Here is a 25,039-nt window from a genome sequence, read left to right on the forward strand (position 1 = left end):
TTCCTGTGCATGACAATAGTATTTTCAAGATAAGGAAAGGAATGATTGATCTGAAATCTTCATTAAAAACTGAGTAGGGACCCTCCTTTTCTTCCTCTTCAAGCAATTACCTGAAAGCAATTGTAACGATACTTATTACCATGGAAGCCTTTCTTTCCATACTTACGTTGTAAATTTTCAACCAGAAACTCGGAAAATCCTGACATCCGTATTTTGTTTTATCATTGCACCTTCTTAAACGTACATGTATGTGGAATTCACAGTCACAGTTGTGCTACAGCAAATGCATTAGTAACAGTCCATTTGTGTCCATTTTGTATATTTTTCATCACATGTAGTTGGTAAATACACAAGAAGCCATATGGGCTGTATTGGTGAAGGCCATTTCAATTTCAAATGTAATTATTCAAGAAAGGTTGCTACTTGTGCCGAGATACCAGTGTATATGCTCTTGAAATGCATTCAGCAAATGGAGTTTGCCTACCAATTTACATATCACTCAAAGACATCTTTGCTGGAAAACCAACCACAGTTAGCAAGATTACTCCTATTTTTTCTCCTCTTGTGGAGGTCTCCATATATAACTTGACAGTGCCTTCAGAGAAGGCTAGTGATCTGCATCAAAATATTCACTGTTATGTGAGGTGAAGTACTTTTCTATTGAGAGAAAAACCAAAAACACATTTTTGTGGGTAGCATGCAGAAATGTATATCCCTGAAATTCACTGGGCAACAAATGAAACAAAGTAGGCAGAAGATTTAATCGGGAAGTGCAAACTGAAACAAATGCACTTAGCAACATTTCTCCAAGACTAACCAGAACCGAAAAATACATTTTTAAAAAATTATTCACTTAAAGCACTTTATCAGTCATTGGGCCATTACTTGATCTTTCTGTCATTATGTTAATATTGAACAAGCTAATATGAAAGGTAGGTAGAGTGAACACTTTTAATAAAAAGAAGTTTCTGTCGGTACAGATACAAAAGTTGGCCTACAGGGATGCATCTTCTCTTGATGCTTTCAGTCTAGGGTCCAAAGACTGCACTGGAGATAATATATCCCTCCCTATAAACTCTGACAACTGTAGTGCCCATCAATATAAATATTTACGTGTACATGTATAGACACTGCCAGTGGATTCAGGTCCAAGCACATTTCACAACTTGGCCGACAAGACAACAAATGAAAATATACATGTACATTTTTGCAAGCCTGAGATTATTTTTGTCAAGTGTCCAGCACGATAAGGCTGCCTGGTGATGACTGTCTTTATTAATGCAGTCTTCACAATTTCCAGGTGAACTTGACCCCTGGATTTTTAATGCCCTATACAGTCGAGCAAATTGAATTTTCTGGCTGAATTCTTTCCACTCCGTGAGAAATGGGTGCATCTTGGTCTCAGAGGCTCAAGTGCTTGGGATTTCAAAACCTTTGCAATTTGCTTGATGAGTGCCACTACTGAGAAATATTCATGAGCAGGATTATGATGTCATTCAAGGCACTGAATCTCAATGTTTCACTGATTTTGAACCACTGCTATGGCTGATTTCATTTTCTTTTGCAATTTATTGCTGTGTGCTGCTTATTGATGTGTATATGGCAATAATCCAGCAAAATTTCTTTTCACAGAAATGTTCCCAGATTACAAATTCAGGGTTCACAAGTTGAACATGAAAACATGCAACCTGAACCATGTCTTCCTGGATTTACATCAAAACAAAAGCGCCCTCACTTGTTTAGAAATGATTGGTCAGTTTTTAATGTTTGAAAAAGTGCACAGTGCAACATTGAGATTCAGTGCCTTGGATGACATCACCGTTCTGCTCATGAATATGCAAATACATTAGCATAAAACCAAAAAAGCATCAAAATATGGGTTAAAATTGCAAACAAAACTTTAAAGTGGGGTTAATTGAAACCCAAAGATGTGATTTCAAGGGTTTTTAGTAAAATTTATAAAAATATCTCTTTTTCAGTTCATGTAACTTAAAAAAGATGTCAGTCTTCATACATTGAAAAAGAGTAGAGAAATACACAAAAAGTGATTCTAAGAAAAGTTTATTTCCTGGATCCTTTAAAGTCACCCTTCCTTGTCAACATAGGATACCACAGGTCACATTCGTAAGACAGGAAATTAGAATTGCTTGTTCGAAACTAGCGAGTGCCACTGTGTTCCAGCCCAGGGATTAGAGGGAAGGGGTGTATGTATAGGACTGGCGTGTCTATGACTCATACCAAAGCATATACCTGCCGACATGCATAATGACAGTGTGGACACATTACGGATAAAGGCATTCAGATACTTGAACAGGTTGTGTGGTCCATCCCTTTCACCTATGCAAAGTAATTTCAGTGACATTTTACGTATTGTTTCAAAAATACTTTATCTCTCCCCGAAAGTGCAAAATAATTCAACCAAGCGCATCATTGGGCTATTTTTTGAGGGGAGGATAATCTTCGGAAAGAGAGTAAAGCGCTTGACAGTATTAACAAACCACTAGGTCGATTCTGCAATATTTTTTAAAACAAGCATCTTTCTTCTATCCTTTCCTTCTTTTCTCTTTTCTTGTTTCATGTTTTTTTTTAATTTCTAGTGGGTAGGGGTTGTTGGCTAGGGAGTGCCCCCGTCCTTTACAGGCTACATGCATGTAGGCTATTCATCCAGAAGTTTTCATAATTTTACCAACATGCACCACTTCAACTGAGTAGTGGCCACAAGAGATTCCCCAGAACCAGCTTTGATGAACACCAGCACATTTTCAGTGGCTCTCTCAGGGGATGAGCACACAATACCCAATTCAGGTGCATCAGGTTTGCTAGAAAGTGTACAACGCAGATATATTTCAACTGGAGGTGACAGTTTGAGGGAATGCAGTCCAACAGCCTTTCTATCCAAGGACCAAAACAAGCAGGCAACTTGCACATGACTAAAACCCTGGATCACTTTCAGCATTCGCTCATTTTCTGCTGGTCCCAACAATGCGGCAAACATTTTGCGCACACGTCAGTCCTGAGATCCAGAGTGAGATGTCACTGAGTTTGATCTATTAAATTAATTAATGCTTAAATACATAGGGCTGTGGACAGGAAGCAGCAATTCACGACCAGCACAATTGGGAAAGATTTCTCTTTCTTAACTGCCAGTGTTTAATATTTCCTGTTGTGACCGCTAGTCATTCCCTTTTCACTACATAGCGACACTCATGTCAAGTTATTTCATTTTGTTTCCCGCACTACATGTGGCAATGAATACAAGCATGAATCTGCTAAAACAACTAAAATAATGGCACAAATCCACGTGATTTCCAGAGAAGAGAACTACTAAAACAGATCGATGTGTTTGGATTTTGATTTTATTTACACTGTTTGACAGTTTCATGACATTGCACATGAACATATAATGAAACAAGTCTGAATGCTTACTTTCACATTAAATTAATGTACTTACATGTAAAAGACCTGAAATGAATTACTCAAAATACAGCGTCACGAAGTTGAGAGTATTAAGATTAGATTTCAATTTGCATTGTAACATGAACACAAGCCTCATCGGAACTCATCCACCTACGGTTTACGTGTACATGCATATTGTGACCATCTTTGTGAACAGCATATGCATCATCTAATCTAAGTAATCATCTCATTCCAAAAATCTGTTCCCATCTTGTGCACATTCCATGTGAAATACTGCTCTTATAATTAGGACATATTGATAACATGCACGGATTACAGATGCGTAGAACATTGGAGGTAAATTTCATGCAGAATTGAATCAAATGAATACAGGTACATGTATAGTGTAGGCACATACATTGAATTCAATGTGTAGGCCCTACATTGTACGTTTTCTCCAACAGGCACTTCTGATTTGCAAAAATTGAGATTTTGAAGGCAATTTGAGGCATTCTCACCTTACACAATAGTGATGCTTCTCCAAACCACAATTAATGCCTATCCTATCCTTGATGTGTACATTATTCAGAAGGATACGTGTACAGGAGGTGTTAGAACATGCACGAAGATCAGCATCTCTGGCAGACTTGTAAAAAACCAAGTAGCCAGGTCAAAGCAATAGGTTTCCAACTCAGAAACTTATCATTAAAATACAGATTGGAAGGCCTAAACAATCTGTCAAAACATTGCATGCTCGAGACCAAGAAAAGATAACATTTAACAAGGCATTTAATATCTTTTCTTTTCATGCAACGCCTGAACAAATTCCCGCCATCTGCTTAATGAAAGTGCCATAACATATTCAGGCCAATTCATGGCACGTACCTGCACTATGAAAAAGTATAAATATAATCAAGAAGGGATTCACTTTGGCTGCATCAGGTCTGCTTGCACTTAAAACATTTGGAGATACGGTCCATCATTTGTCATATATGCATTTTGTTTTGAGGCAACAAAATTAGTCAAAATTTCACTGCGGTGAATAGGCCTACTGTATATTCTGAGAAAAGCAATTTTCTGAGATTTTGATTTCGGATCAACAGTGGCCAAGTCACGTTTTGAATTGTGCTTGAATTTAGGGTCCGGGACACGTTCTCACGTTCCGTTGAAGTCAGCTACGTGATGTTAATTAAAGTAACCGCACATGTGTGCATGCACTTCAAATGGCAATTTTTCACAATTGCATTTTAGACAGTCTTTGGAAATGGCTTTCTTTCATTGTTTCTTAAAGTTGACAGCTTGCCAGAAAGATTAATTTCACAGGGAGTTTAGTCCCCTGACCATCTTTAAATCAAGTATGCTTTTCACTAAAAATTTGTCAGTTATTCACCCAGGATTTTGAATATGGCAACTTTGGCAGTAATTTTACGCCAGAACATCAACATGACCGTAACTTGTACACAAAAAGAAAATTCAGCCATTGTAAAAAATAATATTCCTGTACCAGAAAGAATGAATTCATTCAGTGAAAGATTAAATGTTTTATTCCACTCAGTTTCACCTCCGTCACCTAACAGCGCATACATTTTCATGATTTTCATGAATTTCAAATTCCGATTCATTTGCCAAACGGACCTCCCAACTATTATTTATGAAATAATGCAACAATACTTGCAAACTTGTGCATGTAACGTGCATGTACATGTAGAGACAATGTACATGTAGGTGAAGGCCTCTTTTGGACAATTTTCTTAATGTACAGAAGCACCAATAACCCATTACATGTACATGTTTATCATTTCATTAAAAATATGAAATCCAAAGCTGTCTCACATATTTCACAGCATTCAGTACTTTACAAAACTAAAATCAGTCATTTTCTCAGAAATACTGTCTTGAAAATGTATTCAATTGCCTTTTTCTGAACATAAAAACAAACAAGATAATAGAAATGTACAGACACTAACATTCCAAGTAAACTTTGCAATGCAGGTTCACTTTGCACGTACCAGCAAATATTCATAGTGTGTATGCATGCACAATATGTATGGGGCAGAGCGCACATCCGGGATTCTCACAAAATGGCAGGTAGCGCGCCGGTTAAAACAGCGACCATGCCGAAATACACACACAGTAGCAGAGGATCAGGTTACGCAATCTTTTCTTTGATCAGTACGTACGCGTGTGCTCATTGCGGTTGTTTTCATTGGCGCGGTGTGGTTGCTATCCGCAATTTTGTGAAACTCCTGGTTGTCCGCGCTACCCCATATGAAGAAAGTGACCAAAATTTAATTACAGATACTGCATGCAATAGTACACCGAGTGCAAGACATGCATGCATTGACAGACATACACTGTTATGTAACACAGCATACAATTGATGCATACATAAACGTGAACGTAAACGTAAACAAAATAAATAAATAAATAAATAAGAAATAGTGCAGTGAACTACGGTCGAGGTTATACAAGTAGTCCAGCATTTTATTGATTTTCTTTCCTTGGCAATGGCAGCGTTGTAACGAGTCATTAATTTTCATGACTCAGGTCAGACTCGAGTTCAGTCAGTCATTGCAACTCTGAGCGATGGTACAATTTATTGGAAACAATTCACAAGCTGGACAATGCATGATACATGCTTGCAGTAAATTCGGGTTTTCCATAAAAAATACATACAACTAAGCAATCTGAAAAAAACGAGGAAATGTTGACTAAAAGGACTCTGCAAAGTGTTTTTTTTTCAATTTGGTATGTAACCCAGAGAGTTAGAGAGTAACAACATACACTGTAAGAGAACATCAGCTTATATGAAGGAAGTTGCATGCCCATGTCCAAAGTCACTTTCTACCGACATTGAGGATCAAGGATGTGGAGGGAACACAAGTTTACAGTTAACTTTAGGATTAACTTTATGTATCTGTAGCATTGACTAAAGTCAAGCACTCAGGCTTTTGTGTATTCCTGCAGTGAGACTCAAGATGCCATGTGCCAGTAGGTGCCAGGGTGCTTTTTAAATATGGACACCTATGAGTACGTTTTTATTTTCCACTTTAGATAGATACCCTGCTTTCCAATATGACTGACTGAAAATAACGTCCCTGAATGTCTACACTTCCTTTGTGATTTCCCCCTAGCTTTACAATGCAATCTATCAAGTCATTAACACTCACCAAAATTGCATTTGATTCTTTATCAAACAATTTGGAGACAGAATTGATATAATTACTACTACTTGCAGTCAAAAATATGCCAATAATATGAATATTGTACATGCACATTTACCATTAAGTTCATTTTTGTTTAAAGAAATTCCCTCAAAACTGCAAGCCATGAATAAATTGCAATTGTTACAAAAGAGAAATTTCCCCTATTCCAATATCCCCAAATTTTAATTTATTTTTTATTTTATTTTTATCTTCATATTGAATATTTCTTGTTGTGCTCTTTCTTGTTTTACCTTTCCATTTGGGTCTTGGGAGGCATACGCCTTTTGGCGACATTTAATTTTAACCTTTAATGTTCTCCTGGATGGCCTGCTGTGTCTTGTGATTGTTTCGTTGTATGTTCAATTGCCCCAAATAAATAATAATTTTATTATTATTATTATTATTAATGGAAAGTCATAGACCTTAACCAAAAGAAAAATCCATACGACAATAAACAAATCATGCATTAACTATTCACATTTGTCACAAATGGTTATTTTTGTGTAGAAAAGTTAATCTCTAACAATGTAGATTGTATGAGCTTTCCGTAGGATGAATATTACGGTGCTGTACAAGTGCTGAGTGGTTTACAGCATGCGAGCAAGGATTTGCCCCTATTTACAAAAACAATACCACCTACACATTACTATGCAACACACGCACAGCAGCCTGTACATTTGCACACACGGAATCGTACATCCACTTTGACTGTGGATAGCCATGGACCATGATAATTGAGCGTCACGTCAGAGCTTTGCTTTTCTTCCACCCAGAAGACTGGTGAATAAAATTAAAACAGTTCAAGGTACTTCAAACACCAATACACTGTACATTCAGAACGTCAGGGGTGAATACATTAGGCCTCCACGAAAGAGGTGAAGTTCTACATGAAGACATGTACATTAAAACATAAGGCTTGGTACACTATAGGCCTACTGGTACCTGCATATTAGAATATTTCAACTTGTAAACTTCAAGCAAGGTGGATATTCATATATAGTGTATTGTGAAATGATGCTGTATGCATATACTCTACCTGTATGCTGATTGATCAGTGCAATATGACAGCTGCTACTCTGATTAATTACAAGTAATTCCCTGCCATTTGGAGCGGTTACTGGTAAAGTGTCAATTTAAACACTCTTGGGCATTCCATGCAGGTGTGGGTGCATGTGTGTGTGTGCAGTCGCAAATTAAATTTGACTTTACAGGGTAAGCATACAGCTCCAATCTGCCTGAAGCTGCCTGATGTCTTTTTTTGTATGCCCACCCCCTAGGGTGGATGTGAAATCAGAGTGAAATTGGCAGATTCGGGACTGTTAGGTTTAAAAGTGCATGCTTGTTACTACCGACCTTAAATACATGCTACAAATTACATTCCTACGAAGTACATGCATACATTGCACATGTATGTTCAAAGTGTTTCAAAGTGAGTGAAATGATTTTAATGTTTCTAAAATTGGTACAAGACTTTGTTACATGATTCAATTTGACATCTGTATGAATACAACGATGGCATTTGCTTCATCTCTGTCAAACTGGATCTGTCAAAAAGGTCTTTTCCTAAAACACTGCCATTTCACCTTCAGACTCAATTTGTTGGGTTGGGTGACATACCCTGTACATGTATATGTACCACACTGAGCGGTCTAGGCCATTTCCGCCAATGCTTTATTGCTTTAGTGTGATGATGTGTCACACCGAGAGCACTGTTAATACCCTGGGAGAGTTGTTTCAGAATTATACTTGGCTTACGGCATGTGTGCATGATGTGGTCCTCCCAAAGCTATCTTCCTCGTAGTCGTCTAGGGTGATGACTTCGTACGGCGAGCAATTCGGTAGGCCAAGCTGGTGGCACAGCCATGCATAAAATCCCTTCTCCAGGTCGGTCACTGAGGTCCGCCATGAAGAGAGATACCATGACAGTTGCCTGACTGACGAATACAAGGAGACGACCAGAGCTGTCACTAGGATGACGGGAGGACATAACAGGATAAGAACAGGACAGACAACGATGCGGTGAATCCATCCTCTGTCGTCGTAATAGTAAAGGAAAATGTTGTACCAGGTAAGAATGCCCAGGTAAGTGTTTACCACTAGAGCTGTTGCAAAGACAAATGGAATGCAAAGGAACGTCAGGATGATGACGTGGGGTCCTTGCTGAGGACTGTAAATACAGCCGTCTTCATCATCATCGTCTTGATCAGTGGCGGTTACTCGCTGGTGTTTGTGGGGTTTACCCAGCATGTGGCATTCACTGCAATGTTCCCTTGCGTGGTCAGGATGAAAGCGGTGCGGTTGAGACACACCATCTTCATCTTCAACACGGATCTCTGTTATTTCTTCCGTCTGGAAACTGGATGGGCCTCCTCCAATCGGGGACTCTGTCCTTTGAGACTGGGCACTCACTTGTCCATCTCGTACCGCATTCTCTGGACCATTGGCACCATTATTATCAATGCTTACAAATTTGACATGCTTCCTGAAGGGCGTCTTTGGCATGGTGAACGTGGTATAATAATATGAAAAGCTGTGGCTGCGACCAGTATCTCCAACACACTATCCTAAACTCAAAGTCATCGTGCTTGGACCATCCGTGGAGTCGGGAATGTATGCCCTGTGGATGGCGGGAAAAATGCAGCATTTATTTTTAGAAGTTATTATTACTCAATGAACACTGCAACAGTTGAAGCTTTTCAATCTATTCTTTTCACTCTTTCACGTTTGGTAAACATGAACACACAACGGACAGATTCAATGCACGGTAGAAGCTGTATTGTGCTACTTGTGGTAAAAGTTCCTGTTTACCATGTGCAGTCACAGGAATGCACAGCACCAGTCTACAACGTAATCCCGCTCTCGTGTTCACATACTGCAATGAATATTCTATTGTGTGTGTTTTGTGTTGAATAAATAATACTATTTGGGTCATTACATTTTGGCATACACAAAAATTAAATGAAAATTTAAGTACATATACTGTCTACACTGCTGGCCACAACTTGAGTAACATGATCCGTTATGCTTGTTGCCAAGGTTGATTGCTTCCTGTCTGGAGGGGCATTGGTTTTGTCACAGAGGTAATGTTTGCATTGCAACAATAGTAAATAACCGTGGATGATTGTACAGCTTAAGGCATGTTCTTCACAAAATGGACCAAAATGCTACTCCAAATGTCATTTTTCAAAACTCCTAAAAGAGTGACTTTGATCACGTAAAATACAAATAAGCACCTTCAGATTTATAAAAATTCCGCATAAATTACTGGAGATTGTGAGGTTTTCAGGATCCATGAAAAAGGCAGGAGTATAACATACAACTGTTGTAGATCACTTTGACCAAAGTTTTGCATGTACATGAATAGCTAAAATCTTGAACAAGTAGCAGTCACATCTTTAACGTTAATCAGGCAATAAGGTGAAGGAAAAAAACAGAAAAGAAAATCACATTTATTGTCCTAACCAACATGTAATTCCTTTTGGAGGCGATCTGGTCATAGGGAGTCCAGCTAAATAACTCCTCTGAAATTATTTTATCAGTCAGAGAGAATAAATTGCCATTTATAATCAATAATCTGAAATTTTCTCACATCAAGTTTACGAACTGAAACTTCATATCGGTGGCTGATATAAATATCTTAAAATCTCTACCATTTATAGCCCTATCAAAATTGGTAACTGTTATAATATTTGAGAAGTTTCAAATGTAACTGCATTTTGAGAGTATATCTCACAAAATTTTAGCCGGGTTTACAAAAGCAGAGATAAAATCTTGTAAAATAAAATATATGTTACAGATTCATTTGACCCTGAAAGTATGTTTTGTTTCCTGGTTTCAAATTCTCTTCTCCAAAATGTAAACAAACACCTGTGGAAATGATTTACCTTTGACTTTTTTTAAATTCTCTTCCTAAATGATATTTAACATTAAAATATTTAAAATTAAAATATGCTAGGTCTAGTTTGTGTAGAAAAATTCAGCAATAAGGTTTCTCTGTATTTCTGCAATAATGTGCATAGGCCTTATTTACCGGCTATCAGAAAATGATTACAGCCCTCGAAAGTCACAGTAAATGGGAAAAAATGATGGGCGTAGTACTTAGGCCTCGTAAGAAAACACTTCAGTATAGTTCAGACCAGTCTCATATGGTTTGTACTCAGAGCTTCAAGTAATCTCCAGGCATGGAACTCATTCCCTAAACAATGATTTAACTGGCCGGTGTATATGTAACGTCTATGACGGTATAGTCGCCAGGGCCCTAATAATTTCGGCACTTCTTGTCAAGTCTGATTGGTTTTGCAACTATACCGTCAATCAATTCACACAGGCCCGCTGAATTATTTACGCTAGTATTAAAGTTAGTTATTGTATCCAAACTTTAGTACAAACTTGACAAAAATACCTTAACCGTCGACAGAGCCACACTGCTGAAGCTCCCTGGTTGTGATTTTAAATGAAGTTCTCACTTGGTAGGATATAACGGAGAAGGCCTTAATTTTTTTTTATCGAAGAGTGAGCAACCACGGATGATTTGTTGAAATGAAGTGTCAGTGTAGCGGCACTTGCCGGACCGATCGCAGAGCGCGTATCTAGTCTAGCCGTCGTCGTGTATGTACGTACACATGTAATGTACATTGTACGTACGTGCTGGACTAACATCAACTTGGGTTCTAACAAACTACAAAACGGTTGAACTTGTTTTAGGTTTGAGGTATACTTGAGCTGAAAGAATCCCATTTGATGGGAAATATGTAGAAAACTTAGAGGGTTCACACAAAGAGCATGGTTAATAAATAATAAACCATCTCAATGTGGTGGATTATTTCGCTATTACGAATTTACAATTACTACAGATAGAAAGTAAGCCCTATACGAGATATGGTAGAGTCAAGATCCGAGTCAGAGGTCATCAATTCTCAACAAACGCTTCTAAATGGCGGCATGCATGGAGAACGGGAGCGATATCTTCAGATAAAAGGTAAACCATTGTCCCCAAGTATTGGAATTTCTGTTCCCAAAATAGTAATTTTCAATATCTCATAGTGACAAAGGGTGTCCGTAGCAAAAAATTTCATGATGGAGCAGAGAAGGGATCTGTGAAAAATGCGTTCAAAACTTGGTTACCTGGCGGTACAGCTGTGTGCGCTGGGGGTACATGTATGATGTACATTGTACGATTCGCGGAAAATGTGCCTGCAGTTGAAGTCGGCCTACATGTTGGAGGTGTCGGTCACTCCCCCCCTAACCAATTCACCCCATTTCTACTTCGCCCCATTTCTACTTCGCCCCATTTCTACTTCGCCCCATTTCTACTTCGCCCCATTTCTACTTCGTCCCACTGGTTATCTTTCATTCGTTTCTTTCAGCTTTAAGCATGTAAAGAGAAGCATGATGCAACAAATAAAAAAACAACGGTTTGAGTAGGCTTCCCAGCCAAGTCAGAGGTAGGCCCTAGGCCTATCCTACCCATTAAAACAACTTGCTCAGGGAAATGTTATGTAAAACATGGCCTATGCTAGCCCCACTAGTGGGGCATGGACTCTCACTCCCGCTCCATCCCTAGCCACACATCCGTATATGTATTTTAAAGGCAAGTTGGTTTTGGAGGATGTGGACTAAGAAATGTCCCGTCTATGTAGTAAGGAGCCGCTGAACCATTCAGTACGAATCTTGTTTAGCGCTGGCTTGAGAATATGATGTCAGAAGCAGCCTACAAAATGGGAGATGCATTTTTCATATTCTTCCCATAAATGACCAGATGTACTGCATGGCAGTGACAATTACCAGAACGATGTACATATTGTACAGAAGTTTGTATCAAATTAAAATAAAGAGGATGAGAAATAAACCCAATTCAAGTCCAACTATTAATTCACCATGAATGCCATAGGATGAGTTCGGGTGGCATGTTCTCGTTTGTTCATGAACAGCTCGATTTGTTGTTCGCGGGTCGGCCGCTTGAATGCCGGGAACGTACAACCAGTTATTACAACTGATGGTTATTTGTGGAAAGCAACATACAACATGGCAGCGTCCTTGTGCAGTTTTCGAGAGTTAATGTCAGATAACTGGGCTAACTTCTTTAATTTCCATTTATAAAAAAATCATGTCTGTCATGGAAATTATTAATGTTAATTTTGCAAAACTTTCCATTGTCTCCGGCTTTGTTAGCCATGTCGATACTTTTTGCAGCTGTTTAAAAATCAGTTCTCACAGGTTTTTCTGTGTGTTCGTGTAAAATCCTGACGAGGAGGTGGTGTGTGATCCTGTTCTGAGAACAGTGTCTTGGGTCGTGTTCCCACCGTTCGAGCATGAGAACACGAAATCCATATCAAGAACAGGCCACCCGAACTCGACCATGGAGTTTTCTATAACTCCATGAAGAGGCTTAATTGTAACACGCTCGAACACCAACAGGCAAAGTGGAAATGGGGCGAAGTTTGGATGGGGCAAAGTGGGGATGGGGCGAAGTTGGATTGGGGCAAAGTGACTGTAATCAAAAAACAGTAAAATCATGAATGAGGCATCATTGGAAAGCGTTTGTTCTCTACTTTGAGATGATACCAAGTTTGTAGCTTTGCCAAAGTAACCATTTAAAGTAGGATTTCCTTTTTTTATTTGATACATCTCGTACAGGACTGTGCGGGAAAACCAAGGCCATGTGAATATGCCCTGACCTACTCTTATGATCCTTTTGCTACGTTTTACATTACAGTGGCCGTCTGCCAGGGACTTTTTTATCTCAAATTCTTCCGCGACCTGGTTGACCCTGTAAAATTTCCAATTCGCCGAAGTAACACTAATGACAGTTGCCAATAATTAACAATTTTGACAGTTTACTGGCTGTTCGTAGTCTCAGTAAGTTATACCAAAAAAGTTTCCACGTGAAGGCCATGTTCGTGGCATTTTTTTTTCTAATGGTCACAGTTCTGTGAAATGCTGCTTCTTATTGTACAAGATATACTGTCCACAAATTCATTTTTATGGTGCCTGAAATGTTGGCTTTTAGTAGTGTTTTTTCTCATTGAGGTACAACTTTTCTCAGGGCCATAAATTTCATTTCATTACTCAATTTGGGCCTCCTGATGCCGTATCACAGCATACCCATGCAACCTTTATGACATGCACACCTCAAATTGTATCATTACTGCCCAGATTTTTAAACCAATTTGCTAAACTGCAAATACTTCAAACGAAGTGGAAGCTGTCCCCAACAGTGCACCATGCATCACAGTGACAATTCCACAATGTCTAATTACAGAAATGTGCATTTAAATGATGGTTTGGCTTTAAGTCTTCATGCAGGGTAAGCCTTAACTTTCTGTCAAGATGTCGGCCACAGATTCCAGCTTTGCTGACTCTAGTTTTGACCAAAGTAAGTACACTACATAGTCATATGACAAATGAACTCTTGATGCCCTTAAGCAAAGGGTGTCGTGCGTCTTTGGCAGCCAACAGCTGCTTATTCTGTTAACTAATTTGCTTATGGGAGTGAGACACCTTTAAATGCAGTAGTGTATGCTTGTACATGTGTACGTTTTTGTTTACCTGACAGGGTGTTGCAGACCTGCCAACTGTTCCGATTTAAGATGAACTGTTCCAATTTTTGAGTTTTAAAAGGCCTAAAAATTGGAATGTTCTGATTTTCCAATTTTTGGGAGAAAAAAAATCTAAAAAAGCCTTGAAAATTTCTGCTGATTGTCTGAGAAGTTCACTTGTCCTCATCCTATGTCGTACAACACATACCCAGGTATGTCCTGGTTGTGCCCAAATCGCTTGGCTGCGGCTTCAGTTTATGCGAGACTGTAAGGAAATTGGGTGCAGCCACAACCGTACCTGTAGATTTGTGTGTAATTTCAAGCCGCAACCAAGATGCGGACACCAACCTCAACTCCATTGGCAGTGTGCACATTCCTTTGAAATTCATAGCAGGGCAAGTTCGTACGAATGGGAACAAGGTTGGCATGTCAGGGACAAAAAATGAATGAAATGATGGCATTGTTTACTTCTGTGAGTCCCCCCCCCCAAAAAAAACTCCCTCATTATTTTGTCGTTTAGTATAAATTAATTTGACTTTTTTAAAATCTTTATTTGTATGCATGGTCCAGTAATTATGGGAAAAGAAAAGTAAATCTATTGCCATTTGTGAACGAGCCTACATGTATTCATAACCAGTGTGGATGCATAGTGTGTGTGTGCATGTGACAACCGTGACGCGATGTCATGGATGTGAGCGTGAGTACATAGAGTGCTTGTATCCATCTGCTATGTCTATGCTGACGGGCTGATTAATCATGGAGAAGTGCAACCAGAAATCCGCTGGCAGAGTACAGACATTTTTAGAAGAATGTGAAGCAAAATACCGTGTTTCTGCATCCTCAAAGGGGGAGCAGTTTAATGTTTTGTCAATACTGTTGGCAAGATATCAAATATACTATTATATAGCTTAGCTAGTATAGTGGGGGACCATGGGGGACTGAGCGATATTATACGTCACCTTGAAACGCCAAAGCACAAAAAAAAAGTGGTGTCGTAGGAAAGAGCTGCTATTCAACACGAGTAAGCTGGCATCCTTTTTCCGAAAAGAAGATACTTCAGTGATTAATGCATGCGTCCATGCTAGCTTTCCCCCAAAATGTAATCCTCATGCTGTTTTCCATTCTTGTTATTTCTCATTTGTAATTTCATTAAATGCAACGAAATGGAGCCATAACATTTGCCTAAATGAAATCTATACGCGCAAACAGAGAGTATGAAAACAAAATTGAATTACTCAAAAGACACGTTGCTGTGGGGTTGATAACAACTATAGGTCACGTGATTTTGTGGGTGCAATCAGTCTATTGCATCATCAGTCTATTGCAACTGTCACAATGATTGTTGAAATCTCCAGGCATTAAAAAAAGGGAAAAATTGAAAAGGGTTTGTCGAGGTTTGCAAGCAACACTTCTCCTAGCATACATGTACAACTGTTACATGTCGCTTCTTTGATGTAGAAATGTCCACCTAAGTTGCTGCAGTCATGTATACCTTTATAAATTCATTCTTGAAGATAATTGATGGGTTAACATCTGGGGATGTAACATGTATTCCAAGTGTATTGTAGACACGGCACCCATGTTAAAAGTGGATGCATGTAGTAAGTTGTTGATCTCTTAAACTTAGTGGGTGCTAGCGAAGGGTATGTAGGCATGAAATGCACGTTTCAGGCCATTGTCAACTTACTGATATTTTTCAGTTTATGTACGAGTGTAATCATGCCAAAATACTTTGTTAATTGCCTTTTCAAAAAAGAATCACTCCCTTTGGTTTGCATGATATCTTTGTATGAACTTTCTTATCAAATATTGTCGTTTCCTTTGCCAGTTTGGAATGTGCTTTTGATTTGTTCATTTCCATGCATCAGGTATGCAGGATGACGATTTGCCCTTATCGGGTCAGACGTCTAGACAGAACAGTACCTCTTCTCTGCCTGGCTTGAACGATGGAGGACTTCAGCTGACAGGTGACAAGACAATCTGAAGTTGGCATGCACTGGGTCATTTGGTCTTAGAATTGCTTCAGCCGTGACAGGACTTTCCTGTTTTGTCATTCCCATGTGAAAACTCACCACATAAAACTCTGAGGCGTGGTCCTCCACAGTGACATTGTTCCACATGAGGTCAAGGTCTTTCACTCCAGTCCTCCGTAGAATACTTGGACATCGTCAGCATGCATTTGCACCTGTTTATCCAAATCGCCAGCTTCCTGCTGTTAGTCTAAAGTCCACACCCTCAAGCTTCGCAGCCCATAACTGTACAGCATTATATCTTAGTGTCAGATTTGGGATAGGACTTGTAGTCTGTATACACGTAGTCCATGCTAAATATTGGTCATCTTCCACAAAAAGAATTCGGTCCAGTTATCATTTGGTCTTCCCCATGTTCGCAGATGATGATGACGATACTTCTGATGCGTATCGTAATTACAAAGACAGACGGCGGAATGCCCACACGGCGGCTGAACAAAAGAGAAGAGATGCCATAAAGGTACTGTGATGACTGGATAATTGCCTGCTGTACTTTTGGTTATCACCGTGTCTAATGAGCAGTGAGTAATGTCTCGAGCGCGCACTTGACAACAAAATTAAAATGAGTGCATTATGGTTTTATCTGGCTTTTCCTGATCTGAGTAATTTGCTGTGAGAAAAGTGAGGCACTTAAAACCTGTGTAGAACTGTTTGATCATAGAAAGTTTCTTTCAAGGATCTTTGACCTTGTCAGGTTCTTTAGAATTCATTAGAAAAATCACTCAAAGTGAACTTGATTTAAGTATACGTGTATGTAGTTGTAAAAATCCACCACTTTGCTTCAGTAGAACTCTGCTAGATTGTGTCTCTAGCATTTCAACTTTATGCGGTCTGTTCCAAAACTCAAACTGAATGTCTTGTTGATTGCAGAAAGGTTACGAGGAGCTGCAGATGATTGTTCCAACTTGTCAACAAGTGGACAGCGTGGGCTCCCAGAAGCTCAGCAAAGCAACCATCCTTCAGAGATGTAAGCCCCTGTCTCTTGGGTAGAGTTGGGACAAACATTTAGATCAGATGCTGAAAGTCGAACAAAAAAATCATTTTAGATTCTACAGTTTCTACAGTAAATATCAAGTCATCAAAATTATCAAAATTTTTGCTTTGTAATGAACATTTCTTCAAGTAAGCAACATTTCTTTATTCTAGAAAAAGGAAGGACACCAAAGTATGTTAATAAAAAAGTTTTCACCTTTGATCCCGCATGAAATCCTGCTGGGTCTATTTGGTTTGTGGACTTGCTTTTCTGTAAGCCCTTGTGCTAAATACAATCGAGTCACCTTGAATACCTTCAACATGCTTCACGTCCACTTATGACGTTTTCAAACTGAAACATCAGCCAACATCATGTAGAGCATGTTTTTTGAGACCGCCAGAGATATGCACTCCCAAATATCCTTCTGTAGTCGAGGGTGGCAGCCAGAAACTTGTGATGAGAGCAGATACAGTGGAACGTCACTATACGGAACACCACTATACCGAACATTCGGCTGTACTGAACATCGTCCTGGCTCCCATTATTTTGTGCACAAAACCCACCGAATATTATACAGTTGCAAATCAACCGAGATTCGCCACAGCATGCATCAGGGATTGATCCTAAGCAGTAGCTTGACCACGTTTAGGATAAACTAAATATCAATTTTGTAACTCCAGATTTCATGAAAAAACAAAAATAATTAACAGATACATTTCTAGAAACCTCAAACGTGAATGCAATGGCAAAACATCATGAAACAGCGAATGATAGTATCACAAGAGGGTGCACTTCAGTTAGACAAGAGAGGACGCTATTCAACATGGCGACGAAACGTTGGCAAGTCAATTTCGCTATATCGAACGACCGCCATACCGAACATTTAGTGTGGACCCCGTCGTGTTTGTTATAGCGGCGTTCCACTGTAATTGAAAAATTTGAGCCATTTTCAATTTTTTTCTATGTGACATGGGGTACTGTCACCGTCACAATGTATGATGTCTGCACTCATTTTAGTACTGCAAATTTTGGCCATTTCTCCCCAAAAACTGGAAATTGATAGGATGAATGCTCAACAAATACAGGTAGTTGATATAAAAGTAATCTATCATGTTACAACCACCTAAATTTTGGGACATCGAGATCGGGATGCCATTTTTGTTTTCAATTCTCAGCCGAGTGACATCATGAACTTATATTAGTAATTCAGTGTAAGGCTCAAGCAAAAACTGTTGATTGGCTCGCCTGGAAAGACGGGTGAAAAGCAATGAGAAACATAAGCTCTGCTGAACAAATGCGGAAGACTACGCGGTACCTTTATAATTAATCCCAACTGTTGCTTTCAGAAAGGCACCACTTTGGCTCTCTGATAAATTTCAGAAAGTGAAAGACGAATGCCTTGCAATGCGTTATTAGTGAACTGATAAAAGAATTCCTTCAGCTCTGTTAGCTTTCTTTCTCTTGTCAAATGCAAAAGTCCGTACTCGTCAGGAGATTTTCAGTGGATAATAAAGTTGTGCTTTCCAACAGCGATTGACTACATCCAGTATTTGGCACAGCAGAAGAAAAAACAGGAGCAAGAGGTAGAGAACCTGAGAAAGGAAGTCATGGCCCTCAAGATCATGAAAAGGTACAGTGTAAATGATAATTTGACGTGCCATATGATCACCATGTAGTCAACTTCACACAGGAGTATCGTACAAGTGCGACTTGGAATAAGTAGTGATGCAAGCTACCGGTCCCAAGGACTGTGATTTGATTTTGATTCTGATTCTGAACTTGATTTTGATTCATCTTACAGTAATTACGAGCAGATTGTGAAAGCTCACCAAAACACACCGGGACAAGGCCAGAATCAAGTATCGGACCAGGTCAAGTTTGATGTGGTAAGTGTACGCAGCAAATTGTGGTCAATTGAATTATCCTGACGGAATTAAATGTAGTTGATAAAGTGCAAGCTCTATTGACTCACACCCCTCATGTTTGTTGTCTCGGTGAATAGTTCCGCGCCATCATGGATTCACAGTTCCAGTCTTTCAATGACTCCATCTCGGTCGCCAGTTTTGCCGAGCTCTCAGCGTGTGTATTCAGCTGGCTGGAAGAGTACTGCAAACCACAGGTACGTTGATGCCAAAACATCGTCCGTTATCTGATGGAACTGGAAGGGAGTGCTCCAGCATTGACGGTCAAGTGGTATCCGCCCTGAGTTGAAGTGCGTCCTCACTGGCAAAGAAGAGAGAGGCCGGTGGGACGCTTTTCACCTGGACTCGTGCGGATGCCCAGCACAGACGCAGAGACCATGCATTCAAAAAAAATTTGGTCCTGTGAGGTCTGCATGCCTCGTGCTAAATGTGCGTAAACCTGTTAACTATGCCAAAACAAGCCCTTGTTCTTGCTTCAAGCAGAAAGTTAAACCAAGCCTCCCGAGTAGATTTTGAGAAAAGTTCATAAAATGGAGGTTAACCCCAGTAACCTGACATTACCTTTGTGGCATGGCCAGGCATTTTTGGACAAAATTGCTCCTTGACATCAATAGTGTCTTAAAAAGTTACTAAACTGAATGAGACTAACATAAGTCTTGGGAAAATGACCGCTAATGAGCAGCGTTTATAAACTGCAACTTTATTACAGACTGTCGTGTCTCCTTGTTAAAATTTTTTTTTTTTGGTTAAACGTATTAGAACAATGCCTGAAAATAGAAGAGTGACCACAAGAGGTGATTAATGTGTTGTGGATGAACACATACAGCCAGCTATTTGATTAAGGGAACTTGGGAAGGAAACTGGCATATATCTGGTTTGTCCCTGCAACTCTGCCCTAGTGCTAGGGAAATCGGATCTGACTTCAAACTTGGTTGACTCCAATCTCAAATTAATACTTCATTCCCGTGAAGAGGATAGGATAGTATGCTGTGTGTCACTTTTTTATCTCTGGCCAGCTGAAAAGAAAATGCTGGTGGGATGGTTTGCCGAAAAGTCTGAAAACGTGGATGAAGCTTTTCATGAGTCGTTTCTGCCCACTGCACCTTGTTTTTAACACGCGGATGGGGTGTGCACAACTGCCCCTGTGATGGGATTAGTCATTTTAATGAACCTTTGCTTTAGTCAATTCTGGCTTAGGAGTTAGCCAGTCACCATCGAGGGCGTATTTGTGGCCATGTACACCATCAGACCTCGTTGCCGTGGTTCTATGATTGCATTAGAAACCTTTGAAGATGCCCCGGCACGCTTATCATTCAAGTTAACCTGATCACAACACCTGGCCTGCAAGGGTGTGTCCTCTTCCAAGTGAATGGGATCAATCATGTGGCAATATAGCAGACAATTTTTAAGTGTAATGACAATTCCAATCACTCTTTGTACCTGCTCATAAAACTTCTGCCCAGTGAACATAAATGCTGCCCTCCATTGGCCACTAGAGAGAATTCCAACAGAGTCTTTAGTCTTCACCAGTGTACAACAGTTGCATTCCAAATTCTGTAGTTGGCTTCACTGTTTTAAAGCAAGTGTTGTTACTGTCAGTGACATATCATTACTAAGTAAAGCTGTGCTGTGGCATTTTGCTTGTTTACATTTTGGGATTTTGTTTTGCACATTGTTGATATTTGTTTTTGTGTTGTTTATGGTCACTGGAAAGTTTACGTTCTAAACCTATTTTACCGTGGTAGTTTTTTCATCTTCGTTACTTGGTTTACGCACACATGAGAGGGCGCTGTTGTGGCTGGCCACATGAAATGTTCGCGTTGTGCTTTTATTTTGGATTAAGAAAATAGAAGGGCAACTTGTACATAGAGAAGATTAATTCTGGCTTTGTATGAAGCAAATAACGGAAGAACAATTTCATTCAGTGACAGATTGAATGTTCTTTTCCATTTAAGTATTGCCGCCTCGTGGAATCATTGTTGCCCTTGTATGGTTACTTGGTAGGATTTTTTATTAGAATTTAATTGCTTTTTATATTTGTGGCTTATTTTTCAGACGTTACGAGAGCTGGTGTTCAATGTTTTGAGGAAACTTCATCAAAACCAGACCATCTGATCACCCATGGAATCTTAAGCTTACAGTTCCTTCACAGTTTTGGATCATCCTGCTGTTTCTGTCCTCTGGAATTATTTATTGCACACAGTAGAAAAACAAGCCATTTTAGAGAAGACGACCAGTTAGCATACCTTGATTTCGAAAATGAATTCTCCAAAATACATTTTGAAATTAACTGCATTTTGTTGAGTAATTCCAAAATTTTCTGGCACCTTGGGTGCCGTTAGATTGTGTAATCTAACGAATCTATGAAATTTTCAACATTACTTCAGGTGATGAACGTCCAGTGTGCTGAATATTTTTTTTACGTCTGCATTACTTATCGCTTTTGACATGCTCTGTGTCTCACAAAGCTCTGAAAGTGAAAATACTTCTGGCACGTTTGAGGTTAGCGAAACTGAGATAAAAGTGTCACATATATTTTTGGTGGTGACTAAAAGGGAGGCATTTTGTAACTGGCTAGATGGTGGCAGACCTAAAGGAGACTGATTTCCTAACCTGCTGAGCTGACCAACAAGTAAGAGAAAAATGTCCTATTTGGATAAATGGTGGTCGTCCTGTGGATTGTGTCTGGTTTCTTGTGGGTTTGCGTACGTATATCTAGATGTTTCACTTGTTTTAAATATCATTGAGGACGTCAACAGGAAACATGAACAAGGAGAGGTTGGAAAACTCAAAATTAAAAAGTAATTAAAGACAAAGTTGAGAGCAGATTGTCAGTAAAGTAATTCTTTCACAGAATCGACCACTAAATATTGTACAGTATTACCCTCATTTTCAGTGTCATGTAGGGTAGTTGTTTGACGTCACTCGTCTTTTTGATGGAATTTATTTACCCTCATCCCTTTTTGCTGGACACAATGTAAGAAACTCGTGAATTTCTTTTCTTTTTTTTTAAAGCAGAGATAGGTGCATTTGGGCCAGTGGTTACTGGCTGCACGTAAGCATTGACATGTCTCACAAAGCTTTCAAGTTATTTAAAAATTTGACTTCATTGTATTTCTGTCTATTGCATGATAGGGGGGGTCATTTTCTTTGAAAGTACTCAAGAAATGCATATTATCAAAGCCACATTAATTTGGAAATTACCTCAAAACACCAATTAAAAATGGTAAAAGAGGTCGTTGGAAATTAATTATAAAATTTGATGGATGTATTGAAAGTCAAGTTGATTGTTGCAGCAGTCTGTTCTAAGCTTAAGAGAAACTTTGTCTAAGTAGATTCTACAATATGGAAATGTTAATATTTTGTGTGTGGGCTGCAAGGAACTTGAAGCATCAGTGACATTTTGAGACAATATTCTGCAATGAGGGTCTTCAGGTAGAAAGCAGTTTCACCATTAAACAAGGTTTCGGTATCACCATGCTTATTACTTTGCCATTTGAGACTGTAAACATTGTCTCAACAATGTGGAATCCACAAGTAGGATTGTTTCATTATTATTTTGACTGCATGTGGCAAAAAAAAAGATATTTGAGGAAATTACAGCAAGAAGAAATGACACAGTCTTTCTCTGCAAAATGTGACAACACAGCATGAGGCCGTTGATATTCAAAGTGCTTTGGTGGATTGGCTCACTTAATTATACACTCCAGTTTCATGAGTTCAAGATATATCTAGACTTATTTATTTCCCTGTAATCTCTATAAGGAAACAATCCCTATAAGGAAACAAACTTCATATTAATTTGCAAGACTTTAGATTGGCATTGAAGAATTCCACCATGGAGACTTGGGATTTGCACCACCCAAGCATTCAAGTTCTCTAGGTTGAGAGGAGATCTGTTGTTATTGGGCAAGCGAAAAAAAAATAAATTCTTTACTTTTGACCAATCAAATTTATTCATACATGTATGTTAAATGAAAGGGTAAATCATACTTAATTTGATGTTTACTGTAAAGGAAGTGATTTTGTTGAACTCAGTGAACAAACTTGCACGAATTTTGTCCAAGGCATGTTGACCTCTAGAGGAAATCCTGACCAAGGAAAGAAAATGTTAATTATTTCATTTCTTTTGTGGTGTGAGATATTGCATTTTAATAACAATTACTGGACATATCAAATATTTAGGTGTGCAGCTCATGAAGGGGTCTTGACCAACAAATTTAGCTTACATCTTGGAGCATGTACATGTGCTTGCCGTTCATACTTAGAAGAAATGTCACCGGAATAGTATTTTGGAAGGGTGCCTATATGAATAAATATAAAATGGCCAACAGGTAATGCCTTGGTGGATGTATTTCAAATCCATCCCTTCCCCTAATTCTTGAATTGGAAAGTTTATGTTGAGGATGGTCACACATCCTTATAAATCGTTTTATAATGTGTATTTATGGCTTGATTGTTAAGAGGGAATATTCCAGGTCTAACATGGCTACCATTTTACCTCACATAAATTATGCAGTCCCAGGATATCACAAAAGGTCTTGTAAAATTTCAGTTTTGATGAGTTTTCCAATCCATAAAGTTAGTGACGAGCACATTCACAATGCAAAGAATGAGTCGTGATATTTAGCCAAAAAAAATAGGGAGTACAGAATTACCCAGGAGTTAGACAGTGTTGCCAATTGTGAGGAAATTAAAGTAAAATAATTCCTAGAGAAGACATTAAACCAAATGGGAGTGCAAAATGTTTACTTACAGATAATTACAGGGGTGAGATTGTATTTGGTTTTAGTTCCTCGAACTGGATGACTCTTGGTGTCCATTTTAGCTCAGTTTTTTCCTTCGGGCGAAACATTACAATGCTACTGATGCTGTTCTTTAAGTGGCTGTTTATGCCAAGTGTCATCATCAAAACTGTGTTTCAGCAAAACGTCTTGATATCTGGGGAGAAGGTTCACAATGCTTGCAGATTTTAGGAATAATAGTTAGGATTATGATGTCTATTTTGCATTAATCATTGTCCAGCAACTTATGCACTGTAATATGACTTTGTAAGTAGGATATTCAAGTAGAACCCCAAATATACTCATTTCTTTGCAAGTATCAAAAACGTGAATAATTTATTTCATGTTGGCACCCAATTAATACAGGTTGGGTACCCTTCCATAGCAATTTTCAAGTGTCCTGCCCTAACTATCGTTTGTTAGGGCTAGAAGAATGTATCCGCCAAGTTTGGGCTTGTCTGTCACAGTCCTGTCAGAAATAAAAATGAACGTAAACCACCTCACTGTTTACTTTTGTCATTCTTGTTCTGTTTGTACATTGTCATGTTATTTCCCCATATAAGTGCGTGCAAGTCCTGGAAAATTCAAAGATAAGTGGATCATCAAGGTACACCAAAAGCTCTCGCAGTAACAGGCCTAAAGGAAGTGGATATTTTAGCCTGAGTCATGGTTGCTGCATTGAGTCAGTTGATATTTATGGGCCGGTGATGAGTGTCACATATGAATGAACACGGTGTCGTGGGAGTTCAGGGGAAAGTCAAGGTGATGATTCATTGAATCTAGGTGTTTTCAGTTTTGGCAAGTCCTGCATGGCCAGTCCACTGAACCTGATTATTTTGTTTCTGGATCAGAACTGTTCAGTAACAACAGAATACAGAAAAGCCTATCCAAATTTTTTGCTTTTTTTTTTTTCCTGTGCTTTACGTACCCCTTGTTTTTGGATTTGCAGTCGTAATGGGGCATCCAATATCTTGCTACTCAGAGAATGCTGATGCAAGTGACTTTGTGATGCCGCCAAAAAGGAATGTGTTCCTATTCTAATTTTATAAATTCTAAACGTTTTGGATTTTTTCTTCATTATATTTGAAACTGCTTCCAAGGAAGGAAACTGGATCAAGGAAAAGTGAAGGGAACTGGATTTCAGGCAAAAACCGATTTGAGGAAAAAGAGGCGACAACAAGAAATACAAG

The 25,039-nt window shown here is 39.0% G+C and overlaps 2 protein-coding genes across 2 annotated transcripts; one reads left to right on the plus strand and one right to left on the minus strand.

Moving 5' to 3' along the window:
• Positions 1-3,338: 3,338 nt before the first annotated feature.
• On the minus strand, positions 3,339-11,245 carry LOC110974437 (transmembrane protein 169-like). The gene is made up of 2 exons (XM_087140026.1): positions 11,005-11,245; positions 3,339-9,219 (listed from the first exon to the last, which is right to left on the minus strand). Exon 2 carries the CDS (start codon positions 9,102-9,104, stop codon positions 8,343-8,345), a length of 762 nt encoding a protein of 253 aa, XP_086996152.1. The 5' UTR covers positions 9,105-9,219; positions 11,005-11,245; the 3' UTR covers positions 3,339-8,342.
• A 210-nt stretch (positions 11,246-11,455) lies between these two features.
• mlx (MAX dimerization protein MLX) lies at positions 11,456-24,347 on the plus strand. The gene is made up of 9 exons (XM_022226068.2): positions 11,456-11,580; positions 13,897-13,977; positions 16,009-16,107; positions 16,533-16,630; positions 17,041-17,137; positions 18,674-18,773; positions 18,945-19,029; positions 19,146-19,262; positions 21,121-24,347. Exons 2-9 carry the CDS (start codon positions 13,932-13,934, stop codon positions 21,178-21,180), a joined length of 702 nt encoding a protein of 233 aa, XP_022081760.1. The 5' UTR covers positions 11,456-11,580; positions 13,897-13,931; the 3' UTR covers positions 21,181-24,347.
• Positions 24,348-25,039: the final 692 nt, after the last annotated feature.

Source organism: Acanthaster planci, linkage group LG08, assembly GCF_054643075.1.
Source record: "Acanthaster planci isolate LZ-2023a linkage group LG08, COTS_SCS, whole genome shotgun sequence".
NCBI lineage: Eukaryota > Metazoa > Echinodermata > Asteroidea > Valvatida > Acanthasteridae > Acanthaster > Acanthaster planci.